The 25,287-nt window shown below is 36.6% G+C and overlaps 1 protein-coding gene across 1 annotated transcript in view; it reads right to left on the bottom strand.

Moving 5' to 3' along the window:
• The window catches only part of OSBPL6 (oxysterol binding protein like 6), a 46,000-nt gene extending 21,467 nt beyond the window's left edge, over positions 1 to 24,533 (bottom strand). Inside the window, exons 1-10 of the mRNA XM_030454016.1 lie at positions 24,476 to 24,533; positions 22,597 to 22,831; positions 11,879 to 11,974; positions 8,573 to 8,698; positions 7,085 to 7,138; positions 6,358 to 6,471; positions 6,093 to 6,257; positions 5,437 to 5,569; positions 4,897 to 5,000; positions 3,896 to 3,988 (exon numbers count right to left, since the gene is read on the bottom strand). Coding sequence (XP_030309876.1) covers positions 3,896 to 3,988; positions 4,897 to 5,000; positions 5,437 to 5,569; positions 6,093 to 6,257; positions 6,358 to 6,471; positions 7,085 to 7,138; positions 8,573 to 8,698; positions 11,879 to 11,974; positions 22,597 to 22,698 — 987 coding nt within the window. The 5' untranslated portion in view covers positions 22,699 to 22,831; positions 24,476 to 24,533. The remainder of the gene's footprint in view (positions 1 to 3,895; positions 3,989 to 4,896; positions 5,001 to 5,436; positions 5,570 to 6,092; positions 6,258 to 6,357; positions 6,472 to 7,084; positions 7,139 to 8,572; positions 8,699 to 11,878; positions 11,975 to 22,596; positions 22,832 to 24,475) is intronic.
• Between the last annotated feature and the right edge of the window lie 754 nt (positions 24,534 to 25,287).

Genomic DNA, 25,287 nt, shown 5'->3' with positions numbered 1-25,287 from the left:
CTCTACCATTACCATGTCCATCCATGAGCCTACTTGTCTATTTTTTCCACATACCACTTTTTTGAGTTCCAACTACTTCTGCTGTATGTTATGGATACTTGGCTTCCAAAGCAATGCAAAAACTAGGATAAAGAAGCACAAATGAAGACTAAGTATCCAGTTACTTTCTTTTCTGCATGCCTAACTTGCGGGCTCATCCTGCTTAATTTCACTTTTATTTTACTTTTCATAAAATCTATTACGGTACATTAAAGTCAAGTAAGTAATTATCTAGCATAGAGGAAGTTCTATTCAATGTATAAGCAAAATGCCATTATTCTGGAGCCATTTTAAGATTTTAGAGGACTACAAAAGCCACCTTTCTGCTTTTAGAAAACAATTTTTAATCCCCTTACAGTTTTCTTACCCTATATCTGCACCTGCAGCCACAACAGTATTTTTAAATTCACATACTTTTCTACTTTTTCTGAAAGCAGCCTGAGTGCCCTATAAATAACAATGGTATAGGTTAGATATGTGGACACTATGCTGAATAATAGAATTCTGTAGTTCAGTTATTAGCTGAAGAGTCTTGCTCCTGGGACATTCCCACTGGTAGGGTTGCCGCATCTGAGAATGGTCATACCCTTCACCCTCAGATACTAGTGGCAGCACTACTAACAATGGAAAGATTGTCAAATGCTCTCAGAAAGACTCACTAAGTCTCACTAAGAAGTCTCACTTTATAGCATTTTATAAAATTAGTATATTAAAAACATCTACAAAGCCTCTAAAATACAGAGTACAAACTTTGTTAATGAAAAGAATGCATGATATGCATAATGTAAAGCTTTTTGTGCTCTACAAATGTATGTCTATCCTGTTAATATGAGTTTAGAAGAAAATTCTTGCTTAACTAATAGGGCCATTTATAAAGAGAGTATATGATAAGTAAAGAGAGACAGATACACACAAATATGTACATATCTGTCAGATTTTGGGCCTGGTTTAATTTCTGAGCTGAAAGCCAGAAGCTTTCAAGCAAGATGACTTTTCAGGTTGCTCCATATTAAATAGCTGCCCATTAACTCTGCCTTCCACTGTGGAAAACACAAACAAAAACCAAACAAAACAAACAAATAAACAAAATAAAAACCAAATCAAAACATCCAACCCAACCAGCCTTGACACTTTACAACTTCACAACAACTGAGAGCAATCTAATCAACATTAGTTCATCCCCTTGCTCTTCAGTAATATTTTTTCTTCTTTTAAAGATCTTTAGATTGTCATGAGAATGAAAACTAGTGTTTTGCCCTCTGGAATAACCTCTAACTCAATTTTTGTACAAAAGCATCAAATTCTGTTGGCCATTTTCATAAGATTTAAAATAGATTTTTAAAAACAAAATAAATATCCTCTTAATCTTTCTTAAGATAAGCCCATATCTTACAACTGAGTAAACACCTGTAAATTAAGGCGTGAATTTTAGGCTATGTAACAATACTAACCCCCCCAAACCTCCAAATGTATACACACATATTATGTGCAGTTTTACTTTGAGCATTGTTTTCCGCTCCAATCACTGGGATTACCAGGGTGAGTAAAGTTAACTACATGCAGTTGACTGGTATACATAATTGGTAAGTAGGTATTTCTAAGAAACAAAGCAAGAAACTTTTCTTACAAGAAAATGTATGCTTTAAATACATTATACACCTAGAATTCATATTGCAGAATGTGCTAGCAGGATTACAGCAAAAGCTATCCTGTTTACAAAAAGCTGCTACAATACAAAATCTAAATCAGAGAATTCAGTCCTTGCATCTGACACAGCAGATGCTGAGCTGGCAAAAATTACCTCTCCCTTCCCCATTACCCATGAACAAAACACTTTATGTAGAGAGCTCTCTAATTTTTATGCTCCCAGAAGGACAGCTCTCAACATCGTACTCTCAGAGAGTCTTCTGAGGGTGGTTAATAACTGCTCATTCTAAAATAAATAGTAACTTTGCATTCTAAAATAAATATGTGCACACACTTCAGATGGAATTAATTGTGTAAATAGCTTAAAGTTAGTATTAGCATTATCCCCTAAAACTAATGAGATGTAAGGAAGCATGGGGAACAGAAAAGGACAACAGAAGTTTTCTTAGTACCAAATATCAACCATTTCACTGCAAATCGTGTACGCACCAAGAAAAAATACCAAATTATTCTTAGTAGAAGGTGTCCTGATAAACAGCTCATTGAAGAGTTAGAATAGTCTTTAAAATTACCTATAATGAAAGCCAATGAAGCTAGAAGGAATGGCTTATAGAGGGGAAAAAATGGGAGTGAAAGCTTAAAAAACATCTAGGTATGGGAGGAAATACACATTTTAGTGGAACAGCAAAATGAACAAATTAGGAACAAAAAAATGAGTCGGAGTAAGTCTGTCTTCCACAGATCACAACTATAGACCATTCATGGGGCAGGACAGCCCATGCATGGAAGAATAAACCATATGTTGAGCCAATCAAAATAAGCATGATAATGGAACAGCCAAAAAGAAGTCTTCACCTTCCATATAATTTAGAATAATTTTATTATTTCTGTCTCACTGCAAATTATTTTTTAAATCAGCTATTAATGCTTTCCTCTAAAAAAATAAGCTTCACATTTCCAGTATTAAGCTTTTCAGGGGTTAATGCTGACCTAGGTTAGACTGAGTTCATTATCAACCCACAAGCAACAGACCCATGCAGAGCAGTGCTATGCACACAGACCCTCTCAGGGGAACCCACAAGACAACTGTATTTGAGAATTTCAGGAACTAAGTCACAACTTCAGCCAAATCATGAAGAGCAGTTTAAGAGTCAGGTGGCAAAATGACAGAAGCCAAGACAGGTGTCAGTTTCACAAAGCACAGGCAACACAGGAACAGCTGGTAATTCCTTCTGACCCACCCTAGATCATCATACATTGATAGTTTCATAACTTTTTCATCAGTTTTTGGAAAGAAATCTGACACCACTGAAGCATGAAAGAAGAATATGCAATGTTGACTCTATCTCTTCATAGGCACCAAGCAATTGCTTCCATTTTCCCACTATTTTTATATGTTAGTCAGTAGCAGGGAAATACAGTGATCCTTCAAATCCAGATAATAGCATGTGACATGAACCACTAAAAGTCCTTTGTTGTTAAACCTTTTTAAGGCTATCAGATGCTTCATTGTTCAACCTATTACGATTTATCTAGTGTAACAGGTAGAAAGAAAAAACACCTGCAACAGCTGGAACAAGAAGCTGATGCATCTACAACGTCATCTTTCCTTGAGATTATGAATCTTTAATTACAAAGACAAATGCAAGTCATTCTAGAAATGACGTGCTTTCACTTTTCAGCTCTAAGGCAGAATGGAGTAAATTCTTTCTTCATATAATTTATTGTTTGTTTTATCAGGCTTGTACCCATACTGACATTTTCCATAAGAGAAGGTTTGTGAAAGTACTCATTAGTAATAGTCCTAGCATAGGTCTTGACAAAGACAATTGGTATGTTTAGTATTTCATTCATGTTTTCTGCTTTAAGCTTGATGTCATCTGTTCAGCTGCCCTTCTTGGCAAGTCTGAGATAGAACATCAGTATCCCCATGTGCTAGATGCATATTGCTTGGGTTGGGTTTTTTTTTGACTTATTAATTGACTAGTATTCAGATCCCTCTCCTTTCCCTAGATGGCAATGTTTACATATGAATGAAAAATACCAATATTTTTCTTACTATCTTCTCTAAGTTTTAAACAGCAAGCCAATATTTAATATAGTTCATTAGGAACATGTGACAGTACATAGACTTACTACTAAAATACCATTTTGTACTTTAAGTTAATCTAGAAGTACAGTGAAAAGTAAAACATCGTGCATTCAGTACCTGAAGTTGAATTTTTGCATCTTTGCTGACACTTTTTGTTCTCCATCGTCTCGTGACCCGCTTGTCTTTCTTTGAAATATCTACACAGTTAGCCTACATTACACAAATAGTTAAGAGCGACAAAGTGCTATTAAGTTGACACAAGGAACACAGAGAGTACAGCAAGTTAGTAAAGAATTGTAGCATTAGACATTTAGAAATTAGAAAATAAGGAGAAGAATGCCACTGCCAGTGCCTGCAATTACAGCAGTAGCTGTTGCTATCCAGACAGTTCTATAAACATGGTACATTTAACTCATTTAGCAAAACTACTGGTACACTTACTTTATGAGTGAACGATACTTAGGACCAAATCTTGAAATCTTTACAGATTTCTATTCTGGTACTACTCAGAGAAATGTAGAGTACAACTCTCCATGAAAGACAAGTAAGTCTTGTAATCTCATGGGAACTCTATTTCCCAACACACCAACACCACTGGGAGACTTGTGTACTCAAGGGGACTGAATGAGTGAAAAAGGAAGAAAGTATTTAGGATTTAGGATCTTTTGTTGCTTTCTTGTGGTAAAGAAAACTCACCCTGAATTGGGAAGTGGTCCAGCCCTTGGGACCTTTGTACTATGCTCTCTTGGCTAGAGCATGCAACTTCATCTTTGAGGGTCTCTGGGTATCCACTTGGTAAGAACTTAAAAATTATATCTTACTCAGTACACAAAACTCCTTAAATACAATTTCAATGTATACATGTATTTCTGTTGTAACAGTTCTCAGTTTTGCTTTGCAAATGACTCCGTCATTTGATTCCTCCTATTTAACTCAATTAATACATCTTGACTCTTTACACATCATTACACGATTGAGATAAAATTTAAGATAAACCTTCCATCTAAGAGTTACTATGATTTCAGAAAATCATTGAGTGAACAGTCAACAGCTCTATATTTCCCTTAAGACAGAGAACAAATTCTTCAGTGTGATGATTCATGTTCAAGCATATTTACCTGCATGTCTGTGAAATTTGGTGCTGACTGGGTTCTCTGTAGTATTTCTAAATTTTGAAGAAGTTTACTGAGTTCCACAAGGTTTGACTGACAATGAGCAAGATCTATCAGATATACAACAAAAATACATTAGGTGCTTTGGTTCAGACATTTTTTTTTAATTTGATGTCTCTCTTTATTGCACTTTATTGCATTATAAAACTTAAACTTCCAAATCCCTAGTAGCAGGTAAAAGCTCTCTTTTTAGAGTTGCTGAACAATTGTTATTTCTATGGGAGTCAGCAACAAGTCTGGACTTCGAAAGTTGATCACATTTCAACAGCTGTATCCATTAAGATAACACAGATTATTAAGATACATTTTTAAGTAACATCCCAAAACATGCAGAGAGGGAAGTTCCCACCACAAGCATCTAATTATCTGAAGAGCTACTTCATGTCCAGCTAAAGATGCAACTTAACCACTTCACTGTCTCTTCCTTATTTTATATCAACAAGAAGTTCTGCTGAAAGAACAAGACCTGAAAAGGTAAAGACTAACCTTCTGCACATCTATCCATCTCTTCAGAGTCCTGCAACCAGGCTGCTACTTTACTCTGACCAGTAGTGCAGGTGGCAGGAAGGCTGTTACTGCAAGGTATAGGAGGCTGCCAGGGAAAGCTATTTTGTTGCACCTAAGACATAATAAAATGCTTAAATTTACTATTGCTATGTTAGTCAGCATTATCACCATACTACTTCAGAGTAAGAAGATAAAATATGCATTGCGATTTCAGTGACATCTGTGATTTGACTGTACAGTTACCCAAGATGCAGATTTTTCTGAACAGTATGTTGGAGAACCAAACCAAGAACCTCAAAGCAAACAGTTTGCTAGCCAACAGTTAGCAAAGCTGCTGTTTAAGAGCAAGAACATTATCAAATAGTAAAGAGATGGATTTATCTCTAATTACAAAGACAAATGCAATCCCTGGAAATGGTAAAATCTTTGCAAGATCTCTACAGCATCCCATTAATGAAGGCTGCAGTAAGGCTAAATTAGACAGTCTTTCAGTTGCACACACTGACAGCTTTTTTTCTGGCTGTTTCTTCCCACAGTGTAAACTCCCCTCTATTGGCATTACAATCAGAGCTCACTGAAAATGCCCATGAGCAAGCTCAGCAGGCATGAGTTTTCAGCAAAGGAATACTACATACCTTTCCATCTGATACATTAGCAGCTGGTGAAGACTCTGTAGTAGAGGCTGAGGGGAATATATGAAAGCCAGCATCTCTCGGAGATCTCACAATCTCATTCTGACGGTACAGCCGGTGGTGGCGTAATTTTGAAACCCATGCATCAAATGGATCCTGGGACTTCACCTGGATACAAACTCACTGTAAGATGCTTTTCTTTTACAGTTTTATTTACTTTACTTCCACTGTGAATAAAAAGAGAATTAATATCTGCACCACTTTTTACCTTTAGATGATAGATGTGTTCCTCTGTGTCGAGATCTATTCTACGAGCCTTCTTTTTTATAGACATAACTGACAAGCCAACATCAATGCTCCCATGGACTTTGCCCTTCTGTATCTGAAATAAAAAAGCAGGGTAGTATCATGCATGTTAACCCCTATTCAGACTATTTACTATATTTACACAGAGGAAATAATTTCACAAGAAGTGCTTGGTGCAGAGCCAACTCCGAAGTCAAATTGTGTTGGTTCACACCAGCACATAACTACAGGTGAGAAGCAGAGAATATCAGTACTCAGCTCCCTGGTTTTTCTGCATGATTATTTGTATCAGATCTAACATTACTGCTGTCCTTTACATAGAGAAGTAACCACTTCTCTGTCTTTGCCACATATCTCAGAATAATCAGGTCCAACTGACATAAAAATTGACAAAGAAAAATATATGGTTAGGCTGATCTCTCAAGCAACTTCATTATGTAAAGTACTGTAACTCATAAAATTAGGTACTTTTTATTCTAATAAAAGTAAGAAAAGGTAGAATTCTCTAGGACAGAATTCAACCAAAACCTTAGATGCTTTCCACATGCAGATCTCCCTTTGAATCTATCAAAAACTTTCATGTGTGTGCAGTCATAAACACATCTACAGTGAGTATGGTATATAATCAATCACCCTGGAAGGCTGAATTTCAATACAAATTTTAAAACTGTTTTTAAAACTTTACTTACATCAATTGGTGACTTTGAATATTTCAACATTCCATTATCCAAGACAAAAAAACGCTGAAATAAAAAAAAATTAAAATCTTAGTGAGTAGATGCAATTTAAACTGTGTACAATAATTCATCTGGAAAAGAAAAGGATTACTCTGTTGAAATGAGGCATGTTTGTGGGTTGGAAAGAGAGGATAAATATAGTATTGAATAATTTTCTTGCTTTTTTTGACAATAATTAATTTCTAAGCAAGAAAAACTATATTCTTTTTCAAGGTTTAACTTAACCTTTGATATAGATGTTTGTTATTTTTTCAGTTTTTCAGCCAGTTTGATGAAGTCTTATATGAAAAACACTGTAGGCCAGAGGAAGATCCCATTTTAAATTAATGACCTACCTTACCTATCCAGAAGCTAAAAAGCTTTCCTTGGTACATGCACAAAAAAAGGGTGGCAGGCACATGTATAAATTAGTATAACATTCAGAAAGAACAGAGAAATTGGAAAAAGTGTAATTTATACTATGGGATGCATTTGTACTCAGACCTCACTAAGTCCCACAGTGTTTACCAAAGAAAATCAAAGTTAATGCTTTCCCAGAGAAAACGCTAAGTATAACAAAACAGTTTCATTATCCTTTGCTGTAAAATGCATCTGTCTAAGAAAATAATCCTGCTTGAAGTACCTTCAGCTATAAAAAGATGGGTGTATGTCAAAACTGTGCTTCTTGTCGCTAAAAAAGGGGAGGGAGGAATGTAATTATTATGGTATGGAGACAAAAGAGCTTACGAACAACAGGTTGAGGGCTAAAGAACGGTAGACTTATGCATGGAGGGATGTTGCAAAATTAACTAAATGGAAACAGGAAATTTTGGGTTGAGTTTTGGGGTGGTTTTTGTGTGTGTGGGCATTTTTTTTAATTGAGACAACTAATGGCAAAAGTGCACAGTTCCACTGCATGCCAGCACAGAAGATTACAATGAAGAAGGCAAACAAAATTCAGAGACAAAGCTGAACAAACCATGCTGCCCAGTCAGCATGCGTTACTGGGAATGCTCTCCCTTATGGTCACCTTGCATCCATCCAAAAGCCCCTCAGCTCGCCACTGCTACCATGAAGTCCTGTGTACTTTAATGTAAAGTCAATGCAATCTTACAGAATGCAGCTACACTTTGTTACAATATATTAGGGAGAATGAAGAGGACATTGATTAAACCTCTTCAACCACAATTCAGCATCTGCTGAATTATTTACAACTTCCACCTGGATTTTGAATACAATCTTAGGCAGCAGGCACTGTGATTTGAAAGCCATGAACTTTGCATGCAAAGTCCATAATAATATGAACTTTCATAAGTTCATAATTCTGTACATGATTTGAAGAAAACACCATACACCAAAATCCTGAGCATTTATTTGGCATCCTAATTTCCTCTAGACAAAAAAAAAATCCACCTCATAAAATAAGGTAATAAATTTTTTACTGGTTTATGAGGCATTTACCTTGTGCCAACCTTTTAAAGGCCATTTTCTCTTTTTCAACATGAAACCTTCATGTTTGTCTGGCTTCTGGACATTGGTCTGGCCTATTTTTAGACCCTCTATGATTTCCCAGCTATCAGGTTCCTGGTGAAAAAGAGCAAAGACACATTAATTAATTAACTGCACACACATGATGAAAAATTGCACCTATGGATAGCACAAACTCTCTACTTCAAGACAAGGAGTATAGGAGGGATACAATTTTTAATCGAGCTATTTAGGTACCAAACTGCATGGTCACTTGTATTATGTTCAGATGTATCTCATTTAAAACTGTGGAGTATTTTTGGAAATCTAACCCTTACCAGACAGCTAAAAGAAGTTCAGGATTTTTTAGAAGTCTGATGCCGTAACTGAGTAACAACTTGAGGGTGGGTCTGTAATCCTGTTGATAGAAAGAATCCTGTCCCAATGAAATAAATACATCCAAATACAAAAACAGCATGAAATTGTGGCAGAGATAAGTACAAGAAAGGTCATACCTGCTACTGGAGATACCAGTGTGAAAGTGCAAGTGGCTCTGAACACCTGTTAAAGTCTCTCCAGAAGCACCCCACAAATTACCACTGCACTGTAAGAACTAAAATTACTGAAAAGTCTTTGCAAGGGACTATTGGAAGAATCTAAATGTTAAAAATAGCTTCTTTACTAAGAATATCCCTTCTCTATAAAAAGATAGGCATATACTAGCAGTATATTGTGGTATTCCTGATCATAAAAAAATTGGGTTTTTTTTATCTTTAAAATATAAGATACTTCAATTCTGTATACTCTAACTTTTCCTTAAAATAATGAAAAAATGGTTGGCTTCTTGATGATTTTGAATGTAGTCAGCTCTTGTCTTCAAAAGCATTTTATGACAGAGTTTCTTAATTGCACCTTTAGAAATCTGGAAAAGGATTTTTTTCCCCTCTGCTTTAATTTACACTGTATTAAGAGTAATTTATAGGAAAGCTAATTAATTTTCTGTCTCAGTAAAAGACTAGGAAAAATTCAGATAAAACCAGCTGTATGCCTTTCAGGGACCCAAATCATCATATTTCTTACACATGATATTTCTTACACCTGTTGACTTGTACAACTGAAAGAGAGACTTACAATATGCCATAGTGAACAGCTAAAGAACAGTATTTTTAAATAGCAAATATAAACATGTCTTTATTTCCACCCTCTTGCTACTACTGTGATTGACAAAATTCTGTAACAATTTAAAAATCTCCTATTGCCTGTTCATTTAGAGTCTGTTTTACTAATGGTAACCTACAAAGTTGTAAACTTGCATTTTCTCAGCTGATCTGTCACAACTCCCAGCAATGTTATGCAAAGTTATCAAGAGAGGAAGTCATATATTTTCAAACCTTTAAAGGGGAAAATATTTTCTTTCCTCCATTTCTTAGTAAACTATTGAAAGTGGAGAACTGCCAGTCCTTGTAACACCTTCAAGTTACACAGCCCCAATAACATTAACGTTAAATACCATTTCATAAGTAACAGCAAATTTCAGTTCTAAAGTCTTATTATTTTGAGAAGGTGGAAAGCTTTATTCCCCAAAGATACATTCCATGTTAAATTTTAACAGAAATGCCTACTCAATTTAGTTTTCCCTATGTAACCATAAATTAGAACTACCCCTGTACCTCTAAGTTCCATGCTTATAAAACACCTTTTTTACTTCCCTAGGTTTTTCTTGGATATATTCTGCTTCCCCCACTGCAGACAGAAGCACACGTGCATTATTTTTTCCCTACAAAGAAGCACTTGGCACTTAAAGGGCACAAATTAAACTATGAGTCCCCTGGGGTAAGCAGAGAATCTCTCTCCACAACTCTGCTAACTGATTCCTCACAATATTGATTTCTCCTTTAGAAGATCAGCAGCAGGCAGAAGTCTTTTATCTACTGGATAACATCAGTATTGATTACTTCTCAACTAGAAATCACACAATCTCATATGGCTATTCATTTAAACAAAAAGTGGGAAGGACAAAACAAGTAATTATTCAGTGCAATGTGGATACCTGTCTTCAGTTGCACCAGTGCTACAAGGTGTTCTTAAAACCTTCTTAACAATTCTAAATGTTCCTCATCCACAGGTCTGGCATGAGGAGATGTGCCCAGTACAAGGGACACTATGCAAGAGCAGCCAGAAATGGGGAAAAAACAGTGAAAGTTATAAGCTTGAAGCATCCTCATCCAATATTGATTCTCAAGAACAGCACTAGTGTTTTAGGGCTTCTGCAGCTCCTTATGTACTACATGAGAAACAGCTCTGCACAAAGTAACAGGACCATGGGAACATGAGCACAATTTACAGTCCCTGGGTTGGCATATGTCCCATTTACTGAGATTAAGGGAGCAACTACCAACAGCTTTATGAACTTTGTCTTTTTAGATGCCAAGTATTTATTTCCCAAGTAAAGCACAATAAACATTTCATTTTCCCCAGAAGAAGAGTTTCCTTTTGGATGTATTTTACTAACTCCATTTAAGAATTTACATTTAAATTCAGATTTTTTTCCCATCAAATATTCTATCACACCATCCTCACCTTTTCAGTAACAAATCTTATCTTTATATGAATTTTCTTAAAATTAAGCCCTCTTTATGTGAAATTAGATTTATTTGGAATCAGTTATTCCAAAACTGAGGAATTCAGCCAGCAGGAAGCTGAGTGCAAAGCACCACACACAAGACTGCACCTTTCAGAACTGGTGCTGTTACTCCTACAATTCCAACCATTTCTCTCCCTCAGACAGGCAGAGAAGGTGTCAGCAAGAGATCTTAAATTTCAAACTTTAAGAAACTATCCAAAAGGAATATCACTGGGACATATTTTTAAAATCAGTATCATTAGTGATTAGTGGAATTTTTGGACTTGGTTATGATTTGCTCTCTCTTAAGGAGATTAAACTGGATCATTTCTCAAAGTCCCTCAGACTGCACAATTTGATCTCTCTTAAGGAGATTAAACTGGATCATTTCTCAAAGTCCCTCAGACTGCACAATTTGTTCCTGGGGGCTATCCATGGGTAAAGAACTTCACATACTACCACCAGCATCTAAATCCTTAATTTTGTTGACATCACAAATAATTTTGTTGTTATAACATGCACTAAAGATTATTGGCCCCTCAGACACCTCATCTGAGGAATGGAAGCCTCCAATGCAGACTCACAGTATACTCAGTAGTACTACCATACAAAACCATATCATAAAGCTGTCTGTCAAACTGCTTTGTGACATCAGATTCGCTCATGCTTTTTCTTGCCTTGGATAGAGAGACAGGGTCATTTTCAAGGAACTGCTTGCTTAAAGAAGGGTCTGTGCTTCCTGAAGAAGCCTTCCGCTCCAAAATATGAACACTCTAAAAAAAAAAAAAAAAAAGTAATTAAAGATAACTTATCATGCAATGTTACTTCTAAAAATAGTAATATTAAATAATAAGTATAATATCATTAAGGATACTAATATTAAGTAACGCATGACTAATCACTACATTCCTTATAGAAAATAACAGTATCATCGCTCAGAACATACCAAGTACTACCCACACATGACAGAACTGTACAAGCAGTTTTTCTTCTAAACTAATACACCTCTCCTTCCTCTCCCTTTTTATTCTTGTTTTTTAAACAGCCTAGAAAATTACTAAAAAGCCAATAAAGACAAGTAACATAGTTCTTACCTACACAAAGTGCTCCTAGCCAGATCTATCATGTTTTCTGCTACAAGACACTGAGTCTTGTGTAGCCAGCACTGTCCTACATTCAACTTCTGAAGCAAACCACTTCACATAAGATATTACTCTCTCTGACGTATACATTAGCATTCCTTAGTCCTTTTTTATTGGCTTCTCCACTGGAGTGAAGCAACTCATTACATGAGTGCTTTGAACAGCTTACAAATGTTCCCAAGATCAGTTACTGTGCCTCAGCTGACAGGCTTACTAGTGAACAAATATGGAACACAATGATCTTAAATCATTAAAGCTGTTTTTACATATGACAATATTAAAAAATTTATTTCAAAGTATGGTACAAAAATGAAATACCTAATGTCACAATTAGTCCTGAAAAAAAAAATGCTATTTTTTAATGATATCTAAAACCATTCTCACATTTTCCAGAAATGCTTCACTCATATTTTGTAAAAGAAAAAGCATTTTTGCTGCAAGAGACAATAACAGCATTTTCTACCTGCTTGGATTTGCATTTCATTCTCTGGTGAAATTTTCCTACATCTCTTATTATTATTTGGTAAGAATTCTACTACAACATGTCAGTATTATCTCTTTGGCATGAAATAAAACTATTTCATTTCTAGGACATGCAGCATAATGACAAACTTGAATTTGCAATTACCCTCTGAGTTCTCAAACGAAAACAATGATATTTTGCTCACAATTAAGCTTCCTAACATTAATTAAAGAAGAGATGATACAGGTACATAAGGAACATAACTAAACTAAATTAAAATAAACACAGCTACTAATTAATATAAATGCATATATAACACAGACCACATCTTGCTACAAAGCAACATACAAACCTTCACTGTTCTCTTTCAGTTTGCAACTGTGAATGAGAATAGGAAAATATGAGGATTGTCTGCTGTTGATAGAAATTAATCCCTGCCACTATGCAACACTAGTTGGTATTTATTTTCAGTTACTTAAATTTAATTTCACAGTGGAAAATGTAGAAATACAGCAGTGTTATGTCACCTGTCACATGCCCCGCGGCCAACCAGCAAAAGCTTTGTCATCTATGCTTCTGTGTTATCAAAGAAAGGCCAATCTTATTACTTAGCTCAGTGTCTATTACTACTTAGATGAGAAAAACATTTGTATTTATGTAGCACAGGTTCCTGCATTACATGTAAAGCCATTTAAGTCTGAGTTGAGCACCACAAAGTTACTAACGATAAACTGTGATAAAGTTTTCTCACTGAATAGATGAAATGATACTTACACAGTATTGCATTTCAACAATACACAAGAAAACCTAAATCTGTTCATCCAAGAAAGACTAAAATGTCTCTTGATTAGCATAATCAGGATGATTCGCAACTGTCTTGCCAGCTCTGTTTGGCAGGCAGGAATCTCTCCAGCTTGAGATGGAGCACTGCCCAACACAGATGTTCTGGGGGTCTCATATATAGCAGCCAGTGCAGTTTGTTGTTACACAACTGCAGTTTCATTTTGTATATTTAGACTGGAATAATGCAACCACCCTTGGCTTGCCAGGCCAGGAGATTGTGAGTCTCATGATTTTAAGACAAGAGGGGTTTGTGCTATTTTTATTTGTTTTTTATCAGCCCTCAGTCACTACAGTTCCACTTCAGTTGAGAAATTAGCAAGCAGCATTTTTAATGAATGATGACTTAATCAACTATTTATTTGGAAATAAGAAGATGAAAACTTTTAAAATAGAATTGCCTTCTTTACATTCCTTACTTCAAGAAGTGTCATGTTGTCTGTAAATGCCTGACTTCCAGTTCGTTTCTGTCATGTCCACCATTACAATGCCACAAAATCACTTTGAATTTATGATTTGTTTCTAGCATAATATTAAGACATTATTTAGTGAAAATTTTCCATTAAAGCATGTTACTTTTCTACAAAATTACAGCTAGAAATTACACAATTATTAAGCATTTTCAATGCTTAAATAGCATTGAAAGCATTAAAAGCAGCAATTTTTATAATCACAGAATGACAGAATTGTCACAGTTGGAAAAGACCTCTAGGATCATGGAGTCCAACTGTCAATCCAGAAAAAAACCCACCAGGCCCACCACAGCGTGTCCTGAAGTGCCTCATCTACATGGTTTTTAAATACTTCCAGCAACCATGACTCCACCACCTCCCTGGTCAGCCTGTTCCAGTGCATGACTACTCTTTCAGTAAAAGAATTCTTCCTAATATCTAGTCTAAACCTCCCCTGGCACAACTTCAGGACATTTCCTCTAGTCCTACCACTATTCACTTGAGAGAAGAGGACAACACCCACCTCAGTACAGCCCACTTTCAGGTAGTAGTAGAGAGCAGAAAGGTCTCCTCTCAGCTTCCTCTTCTCCAAACTAAACATTGCCACTTCCCTCATCCTCTCCTCACAGGACTTGTTCTCCAGACCCTTCACCAGCTTGGTTGCCCTTCTCTGAACTCACTCCAGCAGCTCAATGTCTTTCTTGTAGCGAGAGGCCCGGAACTGAACACAGTGCTCAAGGTGCAGCCTCACCGGTGCCGAGTACAAGAGCACCATCACTTCCCTTCTCCTGCTGGCCACACTCTTCCTGATAAAAGACAGGATGCTGATGGCCTTGGCAACCTGGGCACATTGCTGGCTCATATTCATCCAGATGTCTACCAGCACCTCCAGGTCCTTTTCCACCTGGCAGCTTTCCAGACACTCTTCCCCAGGCCTGTTGCATGGGTTTGTTGTGACTGAAATGCAGGAGCTGGCACTTGGCCTTTTTAAACCTCATATAATTGGCCTTAGCTCATTGACCCAGTCTGTCCAGGTCCCTCCACAGAGCCTTTCTATCCTCAAGCTGATCAACACTCACCCCCAATTCTTCTTGTCTGCAAACTTGCTGAGGAAGCACTCAGTCTTCTCATCTAAATCATAATAAAGATATTGAACAGGACTGGCCCCAAAACTGAGCCTCAGGGGAAACCACTAGTGAAATAAGGCAGGATTTTAGGTACTTAGCATCACAGAAATACAAATAATTTTATAGTATCTTTGTAAATTTTTATGAATTTATAATTTAAAATTTATCTTGAAATTATTTGAATCTTCAAGATATTATCAAGCAGGTTTTGTTATTTAAAAGAAAATTTTTTTGTAAAAGAAGCAGCTAAAAAAAGCTGATGAGACAAAAAGGAAAACTGAGGCAGATCAATACAGTTTCTATTTTTTAATTGAATAGAAAAATGAATAATCCATTAATCTAGGCATATCAATCAACCTGGTACTCTCACTTCTCTTGGTATATCCCAAGAACACAGGCAGACAAAATCAACTTCTGCATTGCTCCATTCCAGACTTCCCTTATTCTTCAGGATTACCTTTGCACTATATCTGGCTTGTCCTGGAAAAGCTGAAATTATCTAAAGACAGAAGCCTTCATATCATACTTGCCATCACCCTCCCTCTTCTTTTCAGTTCTGTGCCTGTCCTCTGTACTGAGAAAATGAAAATAAAATAATTCCTCTGTTTCTTCTTGCCCATTCGTTTTCCAGAAATCTCAAGTGGCATTTCAGAAAAGTTGTGCTTCCTCCCTCTGAATTCACACATGTGCTCACATGTATGCATACACACATTGCTCACTGATCTCAGACAGCCCATTTTGGATCAAGCTGCAGTTAGGAAATGAGTTCATATTATAATAATATCAATCAATGTCTGAGGACACTTGAACTATATTTGTATATATGTATTTTTAAAGCATACAAGACAACCTTTTAGTTTACATTCTCGCAGAAAGTGAGACGTTCATGTAGGTATCAACATGCATGCATAGTAGAGGAAAAAATGACACGGGAGGAATGCAAGAGTGACCATGTTCTGAAAACACCACTTTAAATTATCTGTCCTAATTTGCATGCATAATTAATGTTTTATGAGAGCAATTTCATAGGTTTTGTAATAGAAGATTGCTATATACACCATTTCTAATCATACTGATACAGCTTAAAAAAAAGAAATCTGCAGACTATCACTGTCAAGAACTCAAAAAACTCTCCTTCCCAGACTTTTTTATCCTTGAAGCTCTTTCAGGCATTGTGCTAGCTTGCCTTATGGACCAGGCTATCTGTCTCTCCTTCATTGCTCCAGCCAATTTTATTTTCTCTACAGCTTTTAGGTCAAGTCTTCAATAATTTCCAGGACTGAAGTCAGAGATCCTATCCCCACACCGCTATTAACAAGACCAGGAATACTCACAATGCACTATTGATTAGAGAAGGGCCTGCCCATACAGCATACAGACACACAGACGTACTTCTGGTTGCCATGTATCCATCACGGAAATTCTAGGCAGAAATACAGGCACTAGATGAGGGATACCTGCTGCATGCTATATGTAGACAGCATGCCTGATGCATCCAGCTTTAACTGGTCTCCTGGGTGTGTGTTGCTGCCAACATGTACCAGCAGCCCTGACTCCAAGGATTCCCAATGCTGGAGCAGGAATACCTCCACCTTTCAATGCACCCATTGGCACTGGTGCTCAGGCAGTGGCTGCCTCGCACCTGCGGCCAAGTTTACACCACCCTACACCAGTTCCCTCCAAGTCTCACTCATACAAGTTCCAACCCTGCTGCTGGACAAATCTATAGTCCACAGAGCTTCACTTTGAAAGTCTTTACCTCCTGAAGGTCTGATTGTGTACAGGTGTTCACTCATCAAGCAGTTCACTGTTGTCCATTTGAGTGATGAAAGAGGAATCTAACAGGCCTGAAATGTATTACTTCGTTTAAGACAAGAGCTATGACATTAAACTTAATGTAACATTCAGGTGGGAGTTGTACTGAAACAATGTCACTTATGACGTTTTTTTAAGATATTGAAGTATCTGAAAGACCCCACTATGTCTGGAATCTGGGGACCATTTTCAGACTCCAGGAGAGTCACAGGAAAAAGTAGCAACAGATAATTAGTTTAATTAATAATTGTATGTTTTTGTTAACAACTTTGCCACTTTATTCTTTGGCTTTCTCAGAACACTTGCTTGATCCAGTGAGTTGATGCTTTTAAAATGCTTACTAACACTTCCTGCTCTGATACTCCTTCAATTGTTTTATTTGAAGAGAGTTAATTAGGAAAGAGAGTAAAAGAGAATTACATCACTGTGATTGCAAAACTTGGCATTCAACAGCATCTTCAGTTTGAAACTCTCAGAGACTAATATTTTATATAGTAAATATTCTCTCGAATTACTGAGAAATAAAAATACTCCAGAGCAAAATTAGAAATAACTTTCTTAAGTCTGTATCATATCTCCTAGACAAGTGTTCATCATTGCCTTCCTTCTTTTAAAGTCACAGAGAGATGGGAACAACTGAAATTTGCAGGTAACCACAAAGAATTTTTCCCCAGATGTCATATCTGGTTATGGGCAGAGAGAGAGCATGCATGTTGTAACTCCAATTAAGGAAATAAAGAAGGCATATAAACTCACTCAGACTTCTCTTCCACATGGAATACACCGTGTTATATTATACTGCAATCTTGTATGAGCAACCTTGAGGCACAACGGATAGGCAGACAGTAAAAATGGCAATTGATTATATTGTCATTGTTTATGACACAGAAACCTATAATGAAGCCACAAAAGAATCCTTGATATTATGTCTCTAGCTGCTCATAAAAAAAGAGAAAGTTGAGTTTGAGGTATCTCAATATGCTAAAATTAAAAAATTAAAATACATGAGTACGAACACTCCCTTCTATCCCTTTGTAAGCTCTCACACATCTAATTAGCACTGCATGTGAGCCACTGCCTTTTATTACCTGCTTAATACAGTGCAATATCACTGTGAGACCTAGATTTCTATTGCATCTCTATATCTAACTAATGCTAAATAATGATTATTAGTCTGTCTTTCCCCCCCCCCCAGGTACCATACATTTCACCCTAAAATTCACTTACTACAATATTATTTTCTTTATAGTCTTCTGTTTTCTCTATAAATTCAGATTGGGTTAAGGTTGCTGGAGTCAAATTCCTCAATCCTTTCATCAACATTAAAGGCTTTGTATCTACAAAATGGTGATATAAGACTTAGGAAATACTACTTTGACAACTAAAATATAGTGGTTATAAAAAACTAGCTAAGCATTTTCCAGCACAGACCTTTAAGCAAGACCAGAGCCTTGACACTGGAATCACATTCTGCCCCTGAATTTCAAGGCAAGGTAAACATCTTCAGCCCAAACTCAAACTTTAGTACACCCCTTCTCCAATTAGTCAACACTGCTTTTACAGAAAGAAAAAAATGAAAATAAACCAAAACAAAACAACAGCAATAACATAATAAAACTACAGAATTGAAGTCTGAAATGCAGATGATTGCTGCTCTGGAAAATCTTTTTTTCCCTCAAAGCCCCTATCTTTGACTCTTTGCATATGGCTGAAAGACAAGTCATTTGAAATATGAAAGCTCTCCTAGTAGAAAGGTGATTACACAAGGCTAAGTGCAGCAGGACTAAAAGCTCTTCTCCTTTTGTGTTTGCTGTGCAGGAAAAGAACCAAGGAATTTTTAAAACAGCAATCTGACAAAGTGAAAAAGAGAGATAACACCTGATTGTCCCTCCTCCCTTATAAGACCAAAAAGAAAACTGAGACACTATAAAAAATTCTCACATTTAAAATAGCAGACATTACTAATTCCAGTTCAAATCATGTATTAGCTATGCTTTAGATGGCAATCAGAAAAGTCAAAATTGCTCCTTTGTTCACAGACTCATAATTATTACTCGCCTTCTCTATCACTCCCTTGGTTTAACAACCTAGGGTCAGATTCCAATTTACCAAGCTGCACACTGTTAACCCTATAATGTATTCACTTCATCCTGCCTTCTCAGACCAATATTACTACTCATGCATTACAGAGAATTTATAACATTTTATAGTCTGAAGTATGACTTGCATACTTAGTTAATAAAAACCAGAATATTTAAAAAGAAATTATACCCATCAAGCTAAATACACAACATAGAATTTTATCATATTCATTTGTACTTTCTCAAAACAGTGTTAGTTTTCCTCATTTTTGTTTTGCAACAGAATATGACTAGCTTTTTCACAGTTTCACAATGGAAGGGAAATAAGAATCTGCTTTTTCAGCATGGCCCACAAAAAAAGGCTGTCAGAATTGCAATTTTTATGCTCATCTTTGTATGAGGACTCTTAGTTTTCTTAGGGAGGTCCCCTGTCACTGGAAATGAAAGGGATTTTATGCTCTGCAACAACTCTACAGTAGGAAAAGCTGCTGCAGCTCCATTCTGAAGTATTCCTTAACAAGGAAACTGCAACTGCCCTGCCACCCTGCTCAACTCACCAGTTAAACAAAAAAGCTTGGCCCTGGGCTGCCAAATAGTCCAAAATTAACCACAATTTTTATAAAAAATAATTACACTAAAGCTCCTATGATGACAAAAATCTGAACCCAGTTTTCTGGTTATTCCTGGCTTCAGTAGTCTGTTCATTTATCATTAACTAAGACATGGACCTGAGAACTGGCAACATCAAAGCTTTTGCTGACTCCTAATTCTCTTAGGCGATGTGTATTGGACAAGTAAGAAACCTACATTAAAAATGCCAGCATTATATACAGCATGACATTTTCTATTCTCCCTGAAATTACATATTGTAGTCATGTTCACACTCATTCAGCCTCCTACAGTATAATTTATTGGGAAACTATTCCATAATTGCTGGTATGACTTTCACAATTATATGATGAGAAGATTTCAGTTATTAACCATCTTGAAATATGAAGTGTTACCCTCACATGTGACAATGGAAGCTACACTGACACTTCATCCAGTCACATCACTTTCTATATCCATACATATTACCCCTCCAAGAAAAGTGCTTTTCACACAGTTGCTCTGAAAAGTCCTAGGAGGCAGCAAGACAGAACTTTCAGACCTTTCCAAAGTAAAAACTAAAGCCTGAAAATCCTCTACCTCCTAGATATCACTGCAATTGGGAGGAAGTCTATGAAATGCAAAACATATACAAATACTGCCACAAGCAAGGAAATAAATCTGAAGTACAATTGCTACAGCAGATGGTACAATGAAGCTTATTTTGTGCGTTTATTTCCCTGGATATAGAAACAATGCACCTCATGCTGTGTTGTACACTGCAGCTCAGTTCCACTGCAGAAGAAATTGTCCATCTATTTCCATCTCCTGGATATTTCTTTGCTTTAAACACGGAAAGTATTAAGGGAAAAAAAAAAAAAAAAAAATGGAATGCCTAGCAAGACCCTTTTCATACCTGTTAATCAGCATCAGATGTTATTGCATAAAAGAGAACTCTGGATGCATCACATCATTGACCCCTTCAGCATTATCTTAAAATCATGCCTCACATTCCAGTGACCAGATATGGACTTACAGTTAAGCATCCATTTCATTATGCTGACAGGTTTACCTTGCTCTACTCTGTTGCTATGGTAGCAGATATGGTAGTCATTAGATTTATGGTAAAATACATTCACAAAAGGTAATTTTTTTCATTCTCACTTGCATGATCATACCAAGCTACCTAATTACAAAAAGAATTCTGAGAATATGCTCTTAGCTGAGCTCAGCACCTCCTGCAAGTCTGGCATTCACCTTCTTTGGGTTAAAATGTGGGAAAGTATGCTGATGCTTTAAAAAAAGGACATCAAAATTCTCGCTCCAGATGAACTAATGAAAAACTAAGAGATCGTATGTTAATCAGGACTTAACTGAGTACCAGTTATCCCAATCCTGTAGAGAATCAGAGGAAAAATAATCATAACTTACGAGAACAGCATTTTTGGCTTCACTGAAAAGCAATGGAAATTCTTCAAAAAATTCCAGACACACTTCCTGCCTGTTATCAAACACATAGCAGATTTTTTCTCTTGGGCTTACATTTTAAACATATCTTATGGTGAGACTATTTAGATTCAAAGCTGTAAATGTTACAGTTCTCATGGAAATTCTCAGTTTTCAAAATTTTTATGAGTCAGGTAAGGGAAATAAACTACTTCAGCAGCAGGTGAGAAAATAGTGTCACAGTTGGCACACAAATGTCACATTTGGCACACAAGCAGCTGAAAAACATTCTTACAGAATGCTACAGCCATTCAAGCAAATGCATGCTACAGCAAAAAATTATTTAAGTTCTTTTCCAGCTTCTTTTCCTTGTCAAGATGAAAAGCAGCCAATATTGTATTATATTAATGAAAACACTTTCACAGTATTTTAAATTATAAAGTTGCTATATTTTTACATTTTGTACATTTCTTTATTTAACACAATGATGTTAATCTAACTCAGAATCTGAGCTGGTGGTGTTCAGTGTTCCCATAGATCCAGGTTTTAAAGTATGTTTTTGTTCTAAACAAATATCCATGTAACAACCTATCTGAAATCTAGTGGGTAACTGATACTTCTCCAAGTAGTCTCTGATGCTGGGATCAAACCCAGCCTTCAAGAAAAACACAGGAACACCCAAGCTGTTTTGAAGAGAAATAACAGCCCTCACCTCAAAGGGATCCTGAAGAAAAGACATATACAACCACATAGACAAGGGTGTCTTGAAAGTGGAACTCTAACATAACTGAACACAGACTACAGAATGTGTAGTGTACTAGTACTACATGAAGTACTAGTAGAGCAGTACTGGTGTAAAATACACCAGTATAACTTCATAATAAACAAAATAATACTAAAAATGTTAAGTGCTTCAATAAGAAAGAAGGAAAAGAAGGAAAAGAAGGAAAAGAAGGAAAAGAAGGAAAGAAGGAAAAGAAGGAAAAGAAGGAAAAGAAGGAAAAGAAGGAAAAGAGGGAAAAGAGGGAAAAGAGGGAAAAGAGGGAAAAGAGGGAAAAGAGGGAAAAGAATAAGAATAAAGAAGGAAAAAAAAAGAAAAGAGAGAAAAAGAAAAAAAGAAAAAGAAGAAGAAAAAGAAAGGAGAAAAAGAAAGAAAGAAAAAAAGAAAAAAGAAAAAGAAAAAATAAAAGAAAGAAAAGAAAGAACAAATTTTAATTGAACTACTACTTTGTAAAAAGATAATACATGCTTCTGAATCTTTTCCAAACTCACTGCAGAAAGTGGATAAACTGTTTTTTAAAAATCATCAGTTCTTGGCTGTAGTGATATTACCCAGTGCTAAAAGCAAAGTAATTTAGAGCTAGTGAGAACTGAAAACCACATTACAGAAATAAATTAATCACTTCACCAGATGTTACAAACTTCCAGATCTTTTCCTTACCTGCCTCCTGTCCCTCTGCGATGATGATGAAGAGGAGGCACTTCTATGTGAGGGAGTGGACGTTTTGTGAGCTGGAGAGATACTCTTCTCTTCTGAACTCATCTTTGCAGCAAAATTGTAATAATCTCGTGCTCTTATCACTCATTCACAAAAAGGTCAAGAATGGTCTTCTGCATCCTTCCGTTTCACAGTTTATGGACAGCCAAAGAAGAATTAAGTGTCAGTGGAACTGCTCCTTAATAAAAAAAAATATGAAAGGGTGAATGAATACTCCAAAGTAGCTCTGGAGCACAGAAATCTGTTGACAATCAATATTAAATCCAACAGATCTCCCATTTTTTTTTACAATTGCCCCGTACAATCCCAAATATATTATTCTGCATTCTTACAGAGAATACAAGACATATTACATTCCTTGAAAAACTCTAAAGAAAGGCTTCTGGAATTTACAGGGATTCCCAAACAAAGTTTACAATTCCTTGACAAAGGGTCATTATCTCATCTTGCATAATATAATATTATCAAGTAACTCCTTAGGTCTTCCCATACAACACAAATACCCCTGAACAACCCATTGTAATCTTAAAAATCCTGCCATTAAGACCAAGGACTCTGCAAACAGGTTTTTAAAAGCAGACCCCTCTTTCAAAGATGGTGACAACTCAGTTTCATGAATCAGCACTTTTCAGATGGTGCAAAACTTACCACATGCTGAAATCTTTCTTTCACTCAAAGATGACTGAAGGATAATACAAAATGTTTTGACCAGATGACACTTTAAGACACAAGAGTGTGGCCAGAGGGTGACAGTCTTTTCATCTGAACAAAAACTTCTGTACATTTGTTGAATCCCAAGTACAAAAGAAAATGTACTGATGAAGGCAGGAGCTACTGAGGGCCTAAGTCAGGTACTCTGGGATGCTATGTTGGGTCAGTGCCCAGGTCTGGTGGCAGGGGAGAGCAGGCTCAGTGAGGAGAGGCTGGATCTACCTGAGCCAGAAAGCCTGCTCCCGCGGACCCACTGCAGGCACAGCTGAGCCCTACCAGTGAAAAGAGATCTAAGAAAGGGCAAAAACACCATAAAGACAGAAAAGAAGGAAAAAGATCAGTGACATACAATCCTGTGAACACCAGGGTCACAGAAGAAGAGGAAAAATAATTGCCTCAGGTGGCAGAGACTCCTCTGCAGCCTATGGAGGAGATGGATGCTCCAGAAGGAACTGCAGCACATGGAGCACCCATGCTGAGAGCAGAGTTTTCTCTAAAGGACTGCAGCCTCAGGAGAATCTCATCCATGTCTTATGGATGAGCTCTCATCCCCAACAAGTCTTCCATACAATTACAGACCCCCTGTTATAACCACAGAGCACATATATTATCCCAGTAGCATGACTGGGAGGAAATGGCTGTTTTGCTAGCAAAAGCTGCCCATGTAGCTGAACATCTTGGTAAAGTCTCTATTCTTTTCAGGATGACAATTTTCTGATAGAAGAAGCCTAAGAAGATGCCTTGTGCCAACCTCCTGGAGCTAGATACAAGACAGAGGTTGCAGAAAGAAAGAAACAATCTGCACAATATATTTGTTTCAGACCATCAGAGACAAAACATAATGAACTTGCCCCAGAGAGAGGCTTTTCCTTCTATCCTTGCATACCAGGGATGACTGAACTACTCTGACAGCATTTTCTTATTCTAGAAATGAATAAGGCATATTTTAGCCAAAGAGGTATACCAGCAGTAATATCTCAAGGTGTATGGAATTTTCATGTAAATCAAAAAACAAATTACAAAAACTACAACACAAAAATCAGAATCCTAGTTCAAAGTGGTGCAGAACAGTTAACTTATTTAAAAGGAAAAAGGACATATTTTCACTCACTTTCAGCTATGAGGTCACTGAAATATTCATTATTGGCACAGGAGGACAGCGATCTGGCACTTCAAGTGGCTTTTTAAAGTTCTCAGGTAAGTGCTGTTGTAAGAAGCAAACACAAGTGATACACAAGGAAAACAGTTCTGTAAGTATCTGCCACATCCCTGATTCTGTGAACTATGGGCTTTTTCATTTGAAACATGTTTTTTTAAAAAACAAAACAAAACAAAACAAAGTAGTGGCTTACACCTGAGCCAAACTCCATATTGGTTCCGTAGCACTGCACAAGCATTAAGAGCTGAACCTAACCAGCAACTTGCTCAAAACACACTGATTTATTGATAGCAGTCCCCTAAAATACATAAAACTAAACCACCCTCCTTCACACTACCCGAAGTGAACACTTGCCCTATTTAACAGCAATATATATATAACAAGATGTACACTGTAGCAACACAACCAAAAAATCGATTGAAAAACCAAGACCTTGCTATTTTACATTTTATTTCATAGGATGATAGACAAATGCAGTACTTATCCACTTTACACATAGAATTTCCTGCAAACTCTTTCAAGATTATATAATTAATTGGCTAAGACACAATGTTTACATCAATAAGAGCAGAGTCTAACCCCATCACTATTAATTAGGCTCCTTGACTGACAGTCAATAATGCAGCAAAAGTACAGGGGGGCTCGGGGAATCCATATTTCTTAGCAGTCATGATTTACAGCCCTGCATTTGACAGTTGCCCACAACAAGCATTTATTATTTATTATTATGCAAGAAATTTGCTAACTAGGTGTTTCCCAAAACA

The sequence above is a fragment of the Calypte anna genome, chromosome 7, assembly GCF_003957555.1.
Source record: "Calypte anna isolate BGI_N300 chromosome 7, bCalAnn1_v1.p, whole genome shotgun sequence".
Taxonomy (NCBI): Eukaryota; Metazoa; Chordata; class Aves; order Apodiformes; family Trochilidae; genus Calypte; species Calypte anna.
The sequence above is the reverse complement of the archived record's forward strand: the minus strand, read 5'-3'. Positions and strand labels throughout refer to the sequence as shown.